Here is a 14733-nt window from a genome sequence, read left to right on the forward strand (position 1 = left end):
GAATTTCAGCTTGATCCGAGATTGGGTGTCGGAGAAACAACGTGTACAAACTTTGGCCAGACAGACAGACAGACTAAAAGAAAGACGTAGTGAGTGGAGATAAAGAGAACAATAAAGACATGCGTCAAGAGGTAGACCTGTATATTAATCAGCAAATCAGTAAATCTAATATAGAATCTAGATTATAGATAACATCTAGACTCTAGATCTGGAAGTAGGTGTAGACTAGATCTTCAGAAAATTAGGCCTAATGTTAGATCTAGATGTCCGTATAATGAACATACCAATAAATTATCCCACAAATATATCTTCCTCAAAGGCCGAATCAGCTAATGCATATTTTCTAGTCAGCGCAACGGGTTCGATACCCGAATTGAACCCAAAAAATTGTTAATCATTTTTTTAATTATTTTATTATATTTGAAGTTTAATGGAGTCAATGTCTTTAAAAAAAAAATTAATGTTTTTCTTGCTTGAATAGAAATTTGATTTTGAAATGGCAGAATTCAACGCTGAAATTTCAGACGGAACGGACAGTAGCAAAGTAAGTATCACTTTCTGATTTCATAAATATTTAATTAGCTTGATAGATGCACTATATGAAAGCAATTGAAAAAAAAATGAAAAAATAAAGATCTATCATTTGACATCATTGGTTCTGTGACCTGCTTCTCTAGTCCAGTAATGCCCAACCATCTACTGTGTACTTGCTCCTACTCTATTCGCTATCTTCTTTGGCGCAATGCTGGGTCAAATGAGGAGGCAATTACACGAAGGCATCTACATCCGGTTTCGTTCAGACGGAGCTTCTCTATGCCGATGATTGCTCCCTGCTAGCTCACAATGAACATGATCTCCAGAACGCGGTAAACGAATTTGCGTACGCTGCCGTCACTTTCAGTTTATCTATAAACCTCGGGAAAACAGAAGTCATGTTCCAGAAGTCACCCAATAAAACATACTCAGCCCCAAAGATCACCGTAAACGGACAGCCCCTTAACGTGGTAGACCACTTCATATATCTAGGTAGTAATCAAATGACGCCTCACTTCCAAGGGAAGTTGATAACCGTCTATCCAGGGCCAGTAGCGCTTTAGGATGCCTTCAGAAGAGAGTTTGGTGGAACAAATCGCTCCATCTGCCTACAAAAAATCAATGTCTACCAGGCGGTGATTCTCTCAACTCTTCTATATGGCTTTGAGACATGGACACTATACAGAAAACAACTAGAACCTTTTGAGCGCTTTCACCAAAGATGCTTGCGCTCCATCATGGACATACGGTGGCAAGACCGCACTACAAACAGCGATGTCCTTGCGAATACCGGTATGGGCAATATAGAGGGACCTCTTATGGTCCGACAGTTACGCTGGGCAGGGTACGTATCCCGCATTGGAAACGAACGTAGTCTTTTTTGGTGAGCTAAACAGACGTAACAGAGACGCCCCACGGAAACGATTCAAATACCAGCTTAGGCGTCAACTTTCCTTGGCTGACATAGAAGAAAGCACCTGGTTGCATGCAGCCTCAGAACGAGACAGCTGGAGGTCACTCACGAAAGGAAGCGGGATACACATTTGAGACCAAAAGAAAATCTGCTGCCGAGGACAAACGCAGACGGCGAAAAGAAAATCAAAAGCGACCACCTGCGGCAATGATTATGCTTGCCCTGGATGTGGCACAATATGTAGGTCACAGCTGGGGCTGCGCAGCCACGGGAAATACTGCATTCCTCACTAATCTTCGGACTCGAAGACAAGCGTTATATTTATAAATATTTAAAAAGGTTTACCTAGCGTCTTCACCAAGATTCGAACACGGGACTTCCAGTTCCAAGTGTTTTACACCTCAGCCACAGCATCGCCATATATTCATTTAGCGTACACTTATATTAAAATAAGAATTATTAACCTTATCCATACATCCAAATTAATTTTAATTAATAACATGTTAACATGTAATAAAAAGAAGCTAAAAAAAAAAAATATTCTTCTAACAAAATTAGATAAATTGGCAACACGAAAAAAAAATTCTTGACCTACTTTAAGCTACAATTGTGTACAAATGACAACAAGACTTTCCCCTCGCAAAAAAAAATTAATATCTTAATTGTCATTTGTCATACAAACTAGACATAGATCTAGCTAGATCTAGACCTAGTTTTAGATCTAAATCTAGATTCAATATCTAAGTCTAGGTCTAGAACTAGATCTAAGCCTAGAATGCCCTAGATCTAGAAATAGATCTAAGTCTCTAAGTCTAGATCTAGAGTTAGCTCTAAGTCTATGTCTAGATCTAAGTCTATATATAAGTCTATCAGGGGCGCAGCTAGGGATTTGAGGGCCTGGGGAGGGATTAACCTCTTTGGGGGCCCCTTACATTTTGACATTCTACATCATGACATGAGATAATGTACTTAATAAATACATAAGCCTACATTCTAATTAGTACAATATGTCGGTAAAATTTTTGCAAAGTACTTGATCATGAGTTGATGGTTGCTGCTACACACTTCAGAATATCTCTCCAATACTGCAGATTTTTCAAAATTTGCGCATGAAACATATGTGACAGTTCATCTGGTTATTCTGGTTCTGCCTTAAGCTTTTCTTCTTCTAACTTCCTCTTCAAAAGATCTTGTCTGTGGTGGACTCCTTCTTCATGTTCTTTCAGTCTCTCAGGTTTCTTCCATTAGATGAAACCAACTTCAGGTTTGATTAATGCACTAGATGTCTTTTCTGATGCCTCAGAAAACAGTACACATGCAAATCAAAATAGACATCCCAAGTGTGGAGAGAAGAGGAGCCAAGATCGGTCGCAAATTTCTCCTGTTGGAATCTTTCTAGTGAACCATGATGTCAAGCTTCGTGATTTATTTTGGGTCAACTCTACTGGATACAAATACCGTTCATTTATGTTTTGGAAAAATAAACTACTCTTTAACACAATCTTTGCGCTCACAGTTCCTCAGACAAAATTCCAGGCTGGATATATCCGAAGTCTTTGTACTTAAAGCTTCTTCCACTTCTGGAGAAAGTGATTTTGGAAGACCATCACTTGACTCATCATCACTTACTTCAGATGTTTTCTCTGACTGTGGTAAAATGTATTCCCCATGGAGTCTCTTCAGCACTACGTCTCTCGTCAAGAGACATTTTCACTTCTTCAACTTCTTCATCTTTGTATGAATCATTTGAATAGTGATACTTTTCTTCGACACGTTCATGGTCTCCTTTGTTTTCAGTACTCTTATAAGGTTGCTACTTAAATAATAAGGATAATAAATAAATTAAAAGATAAGGATAAGGATAACTACCCTATATATCAAGTTACTTCCTGAGAGTAACACGTCACTAAGCGCTACTCCTTGAAATAGAGAAATCCCGCACGGAAAGTGTTAATAATCTGTGTGGAATACATACAACAGGGTCACTAACTTGTATAACAGCGTGAAATGCAATATTAAATGACAGTGACTTAATATTTAATTAATTTAAAACAAATTTCGGACTCTCATTTGGGGGCCCCCTCAAGTGTGAGCTGGGGGGGGATCTTAAAATTCTCCCCCCTCCTCCCCCCTCCCACCCTAGCTACGCCACTGGTCTATATCTAGATCTAGCACTAGATAAAGAATCTTGATATAGAAACTACTATATCTAGATCTAGAACTAGATAAAGAATCTTGATATAGAAACTACTATATCTAGATCTAGAACTAGATAAAGAATCTTGATATAGAAACTACTATATCTAGATCTAGAACTAGATAAAGAATCTTGATATAGAAACTACTATATCTAGATCTAGAACTAGATAAAGAATCTTGATATAGAAACTACTATATCTTTAACACAATCTTTGCGCTCACAGTTCCTCAGACAAAATTCCAGGCTGGATATATCCGAAGTCTTTGTACTTAAAGCTTCTTCCACTTCTGGAGAAAGTGATTTTGGAAGACCATCACTTGACTCATCATCACTTACTTCAGATGTTTTCTCTGACTGTGGTAAAATGTATTCCCCATGGAGTCTCTTCAGCACTACGTCTCTCGTCAAGAGACATTTTCACTTCTTCAACTTCTTCATCTTTGTATGAATCATTTGAATAGTGATACTTTTCTTCGACACGTTCATGGTCTCCTTTGTTTTCAGTACTCTTATAAGGTTGCTACTTAAATAATAAGGATAATTAATAAATTAAAAGATAAGGATAAGGATAACTACCCTATATATCAAGTTACTTCCTGAGAGTAACACGTCACTAAGCGCTACTCCTTGAAATAGAGAAATCCCGCACGGAAAGTGTTAATAATCTGTGTGGAATACATACAACAGGGTCACTAACTTGTATAACAGCGTGAAATGCAATATTAAATGACAGTGACTTAATATTTAATTAATTTAAAACAAATTTCGGACTCTCATTTGGGGGCCCCCTCAAGTGTGAGCTGGGGGGGGATCTTAAAATTCTCCCCCCTCCTCCCCCCTCCCACCCTAGCTACGCCACTGGTCTATATCTAGATCTAGCACTAGATAAAGAATCTTGATATAGAAACTACTATATCTAGATCTAGAACTAGATAAAGAATCTTGATATAGAAACTACTATATCTAGATCTAGAACTAGATAAAGAATCTTGATATAGAAACTACTATATCTAGATCTAGAACTAGATAAAGAATCTTGATATAGAAACTACTATATCTAGATCTAGAACTAGATAAAGAATCTTGATATAGAAACTACTATATCTAGATCTAGAACTAGATAAAGAATCTTGATATAGAAACTACTATATCTAGATCTAGAACTAGATAAAGAATCTTGATATAGAAACTACTATATCTAGATCTAGAACTAGATAAAGAATCTTGATATAGAAACTACTATATCTAGATCTAGAACTAGATAAAGAATCTTGATATAGAAACTACTATATCTCGATCTAGAACTAGATAAAGAATCTTGATATAGAAACTACTATATCTCGATCTAGAACTAGATAAAGAATCTTGATATAGAAACTACTATATCTCGATCTAGAACTAGATAAAGAATCTTGATATAGAAACTACTATATCTCGATCTAGAACTAGATAAAGAATCTTGATATAGAAACTACTATATCTCGATCTAGAACTAGATAAAGAATCTTGATATAGAAACTACTATATCTCGATCTAGAACTAGATAAAGAATCTTGATATAGAAACTACTATATCTCGATCTAGAACTAGATAAAGAATCTTGATATAGAAACTACTATATCTCGATCTAGAACTAGATAAAGAATATTGATATAGAATCTACTATATCTAGACTAGAACTAGATAAAGAATCTTGATATAGAAACTACTAGGCCTATATCTAGATCTAGAACTAGATAAAGAATCTTGATATAGAAACTACTATATCTAGATCTAGAACTAGATAAAGAATCTTGATATAGAAACTACTATATCTAGATCTAGAACTAGATAAAGAATCTTGATATAGAAACTACTATATCTAGATCTAGAACTAGATAAAGAATCTTGATATAAAAACTACTATATCTAGATCTAGAACTAGATAAAGAATATTGATATAGAAACTACTATATCTAGATCTAGAACTAGATAAAGAATCTTGATATAGAAACTACTATATCTAGATCTAGAACTAGATAAAGAATCTTGATATAGAAACTACTATATCTAGATCTAGAACTAGATAAAGAATCTTGATATAGAAACTACTATATCTAGATCTAGAACTAGATAAAGAATATTGATATAGAATCTACTATATCTAGACTAGAACTCGTATTATAATTATTTACATCTGGGCTCTATTTATTCTTATTTAAACTGTCACTGTCAAGTGTAGGCACCTATAATGAGGATATGTCAAAACTTTGTTATTTTTAAAACTTATAACTAAAACGAAGTTCGAATCAATTTTTTTTTATAACATAACATTTGAATCAGTATTCTATTCAATGAGTTAGTTAATAAATGGAAAATATATTTTATAATGATCCATTGACACTTTTACCATTGTGACCTTAGATTCAAATGTTTTGTACCAATGCGCGAATCTATGAATGAAGCTTGATTTATTCATGAAGAAGTACAAAGTTACCTCCCCTGAAGTTTTTCATTGAAAAGTGGTGTAATTTTTTTGAAAAATCTGCTTGCATATATAATTTAAAAAATTAGATGGTTCACTTTCGGAAAAGAAAAAAGTAGCCGTTGCATCAGAACTTTGAATGATCTAAAATATCATGATAAAATAAATTATGGCTTTTATATAGCGCTACTTTCATGCTTAGGCCTATAGCATGCTCAGAGCGCTTTGGTCCAATCTCAGTTGTGGACCAGTGGGGGGGGGGGGGGAGGGGAAGGGGGACAAGGTTTTTCCGTGCTGCCTTCAGGCGCTCAGTAAACACAACTCTGCCCGAGTTTCGAGCTAGTCGGGTGTCGAACCTCGAGCCCCTTTCATAGTAGCCAAGCCAAGCCAAGTTCAAGCGCACTTAGTCTATCAACCACGCTTCCCGATTTTCATTTTCTCTTCTAGTTTCTGAGATCTAAACGGGACAGACGGACGGACAGACCAACGGACAGACAGGCTACACAAAACTAATAGCGTCTTTTCCTCTTTCGGGGGCAACTAAAAAAAGTAAAGTTCAACTATCAGACCTTGCCATCTATGGGACAGATGACGAAAAGGTCATCTGTTTCTGTAACCCACGGTTAACGAGGGTGTCATGTGGCCAGCTCAATGAACAACAGCCTCTACTTTTTCCCCATCTAATGTACCCATTAGAGCTGGGTGGACTCAGAGAAGCCCCAAGGATCCCAAAATAAAATTTAAAAAACTTCATCAGTGCTGAAGCTAAGAGCTCTACCACACAGCCACCGCAGATGTTCTTTTTTTAAAGAATATTTTCAGATTTGTTTTTATTCCAGACCTTCTCTCAGGTACATCCTAGGACGTCTCTCCACATGTCCATAAAAGAGATGAAATCCAAGCGCACAGAAGATGAATAAAAAAACAATGAACATGAATCAAAACATACTGAAGATGAATCAAAACACAATGAACATGAATCAAAACACACTGAACATGAATCAAAACACACTGAACATGAATCAAAACACACTGAACATGAATCAAAACACACTGAACATGAATCAAAACACAATGAACATGAATCAAAACACAATGAACATGAATCAAAACACAATGAACATGAATCAAAACACAATGAACATGAATCAAAACACAGTGAACATGAATCAAAACACAATGAACATGAATCAAAACACAGTGAACATGAATCAAAACACAGTGAACATGAATCAAAACACAATGAACATGAATCAAAACACACTCAACATGAATCAAAACACAATGAACATGAATCAAAACACAATGAACATGAATTAAAACACAATGAACATGAATCAAAATACAATGAACATGAATCAAAACACAATGAACATGAATTAAAACACAATGAACATGAATCAAAACACAGTGAACATGAATCAAAACACAGTGAACATGAATCAAAACACAATGAACATGAATCAAAACACACTCAACATGAATCAAAACACAATGAACATGAATCAAAACACAATGAACATGAATTAAAACACAATGAACATGAATCAAAATACAATGAACATGAATCAAAACACAATGAACATGAATTAAAACACAATCAACATGAATCAAAACACAATGAACATGAATCAAAACGCGCTGAACATGATTTTGTTCGGTCGTTTAACATCTATCATTTCGCGTTGAACTGATCTAATCCTATTAAAATATTTCCATTAACATTTGTTTATCTTTCTATTAACAGAATCCAATACAAGATATCGATCTGTTACTGATCGGTAAAACTGGCAACGGTAAAAGTGCTACAGGTAATACGATCCTGGGACGTAATGTTTTTAAATCATTGTCCAGTATGACGTCTGTGACCAAGAGGCCGGTCCTTGACGTGGGCAAGTACAATCAATACGTGATCAAAGTGATGGACACTCCTGGAGTTATGGACACTTCAGAAATACTGGACCCAATCGAGGCCTCGAAACTCATTATGGAACAAATGAAAGATGCCGTGATATTGAATCCCAAGGGGTACCATGCTTTCTTGATGGTGTTTAAATATGAAAACCGATTCACGAAGGAAGAAGTTGAGTCAGTCAATGTGTTGAAACAAATATTTGGCGAAGATTTCGTCAAAAAATATTGCATCATTATCATAACCGGCGGAGACCATTTTCGAAATAAATCAAATGGCCTAAGTTTTAAAGTATGGAGACAAGAACAAGGGGGCTATTTTAAACAGCTGAGACTCGAATGTCAAGACCGTGTCATTCTCTTTGATAATGTCACTCAAAGCGCAATAGTACGCACGAAGCAAATGAAGAAACTCATAAAATGTGTCAGAAAATTAAACACAGATGGCATTCGCTACACTGACAAGCGTTTCCAGAGAGCGAAACAAAGTCGCGACTATTTATTGTGTGAGAACCAAATGGTTCAGGTAGACAAAGGATTAGATGAAGTTACCATCATTTTAGAGCAGTACAGTGTTATATTTGATGATGACTTTAGCTATCCCTGTGAAGACCTAAAAGAAATATCTGTGAAATGCGATGCCTTGTTTGACCAATTCTCGAAAAGCCAAGATGAATCGTCGACTGTCAAAGAATTTTTGAAAATGGTTGTAGAAGTCAGAAACTCCAGCTTTAAGTTTTCCCAAAATTTTCAAGAGATCCATCAAAAACTGACAATAAATAGTGAGTGCCTCAAGAAAGAGTTCCAGCGAATAAATGGTGTGTTAAATGATTTCTCAATTGAGGACCAAGCTGGAAATACAGGGGCAGACGACTCTGCAGGAAACACCCGTGTTTTAGCAGACGACAATCAGGGCATCAAAGGGTCAAAGGTCAGAGGCTATAGTGACGCGTGTATCACTACTTCTGAGGGAGAGACTTTGAGAAAAAGAAGCACCAGTGTGACAAGCGGAAAGCGGGTTGTTAGCTCTAAAGAGTTAAAGGATCAAGTCATAGGTGAATTCGTAGACAACAACGCCATACAAAAGTTGTATGCTACCGAGAAAGAACTCAAATATCAGCTTGCAGCCATTAAGAATGAGATGAAGCTAGAGATACAAAAATATCGGAGGAGTCACAAATTAATACAAGAGAAACGAGACAATATTTTAAGAGCCAAGAGCGCTTGTCAAATATTATAACATGTCACATTGACTTAACATTATGTCACAATGATCCACCTTATCTTTATCAGAACTTTAGGTCTAGTGTTAAATCTAAATGTCTATATAATGAACAAACCAATGAATAATCACTCAAGTAAGTCTTACTCGCTGGCCGAATCAGAAAATGCTAAGTTCTAACAGCTGACGGTGTCACGGGTTCGCTACCCGAATTGAATCCGAAATGTTTTTAACTATTTTTTTTTTATTATTCTATTATATTTGTGGTTTAACAATGGAGGTATTGTCTTTTTAAAATGTATATTTTAAATTGTTTTTCTTGTTTCTAATTACCTTAGATGTCTTATCTGAATGATTTATATATGTCAGAAAAATCATATAATAATTATATCTAATTGGTCTACGAAGTTCACATTTGTTAGGGTTAGGGTTAGGGTTCACATTTGTTTCACATTTGTTATGCTTTGCATTGTATCCATATCTATTTGGTCTACGAATTTCACATTTGTTATGCTTTCCATTATATCCATATCTATTTGGTCTACGAATTTCACATTTGTTATGCTTTCCATTATATCCATATCTATTTGGTCTACGAATTTCACATTTGTTATGCTTTGCATTGTATCCATATCTATTTGGTCTACGAATTTCACATTTGTTATGCTTTGCATTGTATCCATATCTATTTGGTCTACGAATTTCACATTTGTTATGCTTTCCATTGTATCCATATCTATTTGGTCTACGAATTTCACATTTGTTATGCTTTGCATTATATCAATATCTAACTGATATTCGTATTTCACATTTGATAGTTAAGTTGTTATATCTATTTTTACCTATACCTTTTACCTATCCCTTAGTCTGTTGCACCGTTGGAGCACCAAGCAAGACTTGTCGACCGTCTTTCTCCATTCCTCCCTGTCTTTTGCCTTAGTTAGAGCCTCTTTCAATGGCAGGCCCGTCCATTATTTAATGTTGTCCTCCCATCGCTTTCTCTGTCTGTCTGTCACATTTGTTTAGTTATCTATTTGGTTTTCGCGTTTCTTATTTATTATTTATTATCCGTTACTATGGTGTTTAAATCCCTACGATGGTTGTATAATATTGATCAGGCATATCCTTTTTTTTTTTACAAAGCTGATATCAGCTCACTTTGTCTGTCTGTCTGGTAAAACTATTTCTCCCACAATCAATCTGGGATGAGGCTGAAATTTCGCAAAATTATTTATTTTATCTGACAAAACAAGAATAAATTAAAAAAAAAGACACAGACAGTTTGTGTGGATCGGTTCCCGAAGTGGTCCATCCAGGCAGGTAAAATGGCAGGTTTCAATATTTTCATAAAGAATGTCTATAAAGTACTCGCTTTGTCTCAGATCCACAGAGAGGGGTTGAGAGAACCACTGCTTGGTAGACACTGATTTTTATAGACAGGCGGAGCGATTTATTTCGCCACTCTCTCCTGGAGACGTCCAAAAGTTCGACTATCCCTGATCACATATCAACCTCCCTTAAAAGCAATGCGTCATTTGATACTATGCTTCCCAGATAATGTGAAGTTATCTACCACAATAAGGGATGTCTATGCGCGGTGATCTTTGGGTTGAGTAGGTTTTATTGGGTGACTTCTGGAACATGGCTTCCCCGAACTTTCATAAACTTCGCTCTAGTTCTAGGTGTAAATTATAAAATTGAACCATTATAACTTATAATAGGTTTACATTGGTCTCTTTGTTTTCAAGGAGCTCCTGGAAATCTCCTGAAACTCATAAAAATATCCTCAAAATAGACAAAATTGTCATTTTGGGGTGTCAATCAATAATGTAAACGCCAATCCTACGTGTGATAAAAAAAAACGACATCTTCAGCTTTCATTTAATAAAAATGTAATGCAAAGACGAGTTTATTTTCTAATACAAAATCATAATTTTCACTTATTATCCTTAGCCCTACCCTGATTGGGCTGCGCGCAATCCATTTCACATAGGACCCCCAAATGTTAGGGCCGGCCCTGGTTATCATGTTCAGTGTGTGCAAGTAAGGCATAGATAAGCTGTGTTATGACCATTTCCTATGTTTTTGGTATGGGACAGTAGACTTCGAAGCTTGACCACATTGCAATAATTCACCCGAAAAATAATAACAAAGTAAAAGCTACCTACGGGTCTACGCTATTTGTAAACAATATTAAAGTGTAAACAATTTATAACGCCTTTAAAAGACAATAACTAATCATACATCAACAAATTTAATTTCATTATTTGTCTTCCATAGTTACAAATAGATCAATCTACAATAAGATAGTGCACAAATGTTTAATTAGGTCAATTGATTCATTAAAATGTGTTCTTGTTTGTGAAGAAATGTCTTAGTGTACTGCTGTGAGCCTAGTGACGTAAGCGGTGTCAAGTTTTTTTTTTATCCCTTTGACGTAATGGAAAAAAACTTTATTCATAAAACATTCTAGCCAAAATCAATTTTTCGATAATGAGACATTTTCAAACCGTTATAACGGTCGACCTCGAGTTTTCCCGATGTGGCCAATGAGTTGAGAATTTTTTCCTCACTAATATTCACATACCATGAAATTTTAAGGAAAATGATTAGAGCCGTTTTCGAAGTAAATTTAAATATATACAATCCATACATACAAGAATTGCTCGCTCAAGAGTATAGGATTTAGATGGTGTTCTTATTTTTATTATAAATGGGATTGGGTATATTGGAAACGGATGTAGATCTAGATCTCTACGGTTGGAAAACATTGTGGAAATAGTATCCAGGAAGGCCTACGTGATCTTAGTCACGCACATCCTGGGTTATAAAGTCAAAGGTTCTCAAATGCTGGTAGCTCTGTGGCGTTTTATGTCTCCAGAGTTAATGTATTTTTTTATTTGCAACTACTTGTGTGACTAAAGAGGCCAATCCTTGTTGCACAGTTGCGGTCACAGGTTGGGCATATGTAGTCAACAGGCGCCGTCGCATTTCCACCCTTCTTTCTACAACTATTGTGTATGGCACCTGTAATCCGGGACCCTTCCTTTATGCTCGCTCTTCATTTGGATCTATCCAGTGCCAACTTTTTTCCCAACTGTTAGTGTCGATTTCGAAGAGCTTCATGTCGCGTTTGCAGACATTAGTCTACCTTAGCAGTGGACAACCAGCGGCTCTCCTGCCTTCTGTTAGATCGCTATACATAATGTCTTGTGGAAGTCGACCTTGTGGCGTTCTATGAACGTGACCAAGCTAGGCCAAGGCGTCTGCTGCTGATGGCCTGGCACCCTGCTCTTCGTAGCACATCCTCATTGTTTTTGGGTGGGTTTTTTTTTTAAATCTCGCCACCTTATTTTAAAGACCTGCCTTAGGCATTGGAGGTGGAAGATATTTAGCTTTTTTTTTCCTGACATCAATAGGTTGACCATGTTTCACTTGTCGGTAGCAAGAGTACTTATAAACTTGTAGATATCCATAATGGTGATTTCTCCCCCTTAGTCTTTCACTCGCCTTCTCTCTTTCTGTCATCCTTTCACCTCTCTATCTCTAGTTCTTTTTCCCACTCTTCGCTTATCTCTCTTTCTCTTTCTCTTTTTCTCTTTTTCCATATCTCTCTCACCAACTCTTTTTCTAAACTCTACAAATCAGAAAAGACACAGAACAAAAAATAACGAAATTTCTAATCATAAACACTGACCTACTTAGAGACTTGTAAAATAGACTTTTACCACAGAAGCCGAAATGTCGTTTTTATCATTGTAATGTTGTTTTTTATGTGTACTGCCCAGTGGTAAATCACATTGATTAAAGAATATTAAGGCATACTACTTCTATTATTAAGTTAATAATTACTAATAAATATAAATATAATGAATATGTGTTCGCTACTTTTTATGACATAGCTTAGGCCATTGATGCCCAACCATTTTCGGCAAGCGGGCCAGTTTAATTTCCGACACTCGTTTCGCGGGCCATATAATCGAATAGATAAAAAAAAAAAGAAATAGAGAATAAACCATTTTAAATAGTTTTATTACAAACCCGTAGCACTATTTGGCCTACGTACACACGTATGGCTATTATTTAAGATCGGTTTCATTTGTTTTATTAGTGAAACGTTTGTCTACTCAATGAAGTGCTTGTAAACATGTTTAGCCGGGCCGGATAAAGCCACATCGCGGGCCGGATCTGGCCCGCGGGCCGTAGTTTGGGCATCACTGCCCTTAGGCTATATCCACTCACCCTGTCTGTCTGTCTGGTAAGAAGTTTGAACAAGTTATTTTTCGTATAAAGTTGAAATTACATAATTATTCATAGGCCAAGACAAGACATGAATCAATGTTTAAAAATGAACCAGTTAGTCAATTAATTACGTGTAATTAAAAATTTGTTATACCATCAAGGGAAATTAATCATTCAGTATTAACATGTATGGCTAAATATTTGTGTTTCAGTCCCCTTAGATAATATTTGTCGTTATTTCTCGCATTCCAATTCTAGGAACAAGCTAAAATGTTGCACAATTAATTATAGTACCAAAAAAAAAATCTTTAATAGATAAGATAAGATAATTCTTAATTTGTCCAATCAAATAGAAATTCACTTTGACTACAATTTGACCACCTCAGCGTAAATACTGTAACAATGACAATATAGATGCAAATACGAAATTTTCAAATTAGTCAATTAAACACTGGTAACTAAGTGTTTTGTTTAATATCGAATAGGTAATTAGCTTCTACATTATTGAGAGATACAATTGTAAGTGTGGTGTGTGGAATTCTTTCCCTTAGAAAAGCTTTTTTTTTCAGGATTTTTTATATTTTAGTTTGTTTTTCGTAATAGACTGAACTGGTTTGTCATAAAAACATGAGAACCTCTGGTCTAGACTCCAGCCCTTTCTTAAGTTCAGAATCAAGAGACAGTAGCACAACCTTTACTCCGTTCAACTTGAGAAATTCTCAACTGATCAGTGACATCCACTGATGTGTGACCTCGATTCAGGTCAGGTTACTAGTGGATCAGGAATCAACCTCTATGTAACTAGGCCAGCATTCGTCCAACCAGAACCAAGATGTCCTCCTTTCGACTATCAGTTTTAGGTTCCGCGGATTGGTGCCCCTGCTCCGTTTTACTTGTGAAAGCATTAACCGTGACGACTCCGACCTGAGTGCGCGTGTGGTGTCCGAAAAATAAAAATAAATCCGACTTTTAAAATTAAAAAGAATGCAAAAAGTATGGTGTTGGCCTATTTGCTTATTGGAATGTCTTCATTCAATCCGCTATATTGGACCCAACCAGGGAGCTTCAGCAATGCGGTTCATAGCTGACTGCATGGTTTAACATTTGAGTCCAAATAGACCTGGCAACGAAAAAAGGCGGGAGGGGCAGATAAATACAAACAGCTTCGGTTCGCTCCCTTCCCCCTTTTCGGTCTTTGTAGGAACGCTTCGTAACAGTCAGTGGAATGGCTGTCTTTAAAAAGAACT

The 14733-nt window shown here is 36.2% G+C and overlaps 1 protein-coding gene across 1 annotated transcript; it reads left to right on the top strand.

Annotated features, from left to right (window-relative positions):
- Nucleotides 1-484: 484 nt before the first annotated feature.
- LOC129923208 (uncharacterized) lies at nt 485-13118 on the top strand. The gene is made up of 2 exons (XM_056013270.1): nt 485-544; nt 7859-13118. Exons 1-2 carry the CDS (start codon nt 497-499, stop codon nt 9260-9262), a joined length of 1452 nt encoding a protein of 483 aa, XP_055869245.1. The 5' UTR covers nt 485-496; the 3' UTR covers nt 9263-13118.
- The last annotated feature ends 1615 nt before the right edge of the window (nt 13119-14733 follow it).

The sequence above is a fragment of the Biomphalaria glabrata genome, chromosome 15, assembly GCF_947242115.1.
Source record: "Biomphalaria glabrata chromosome 15, xgBioGlab47.1, whole genome shotgun sequence".
Lineage (NCBI taxonomy): Eukaryota > Metazoa > Mollusca > Gastropoda > Planorbidae > Biomphalaria > Biomphalaria glabrata.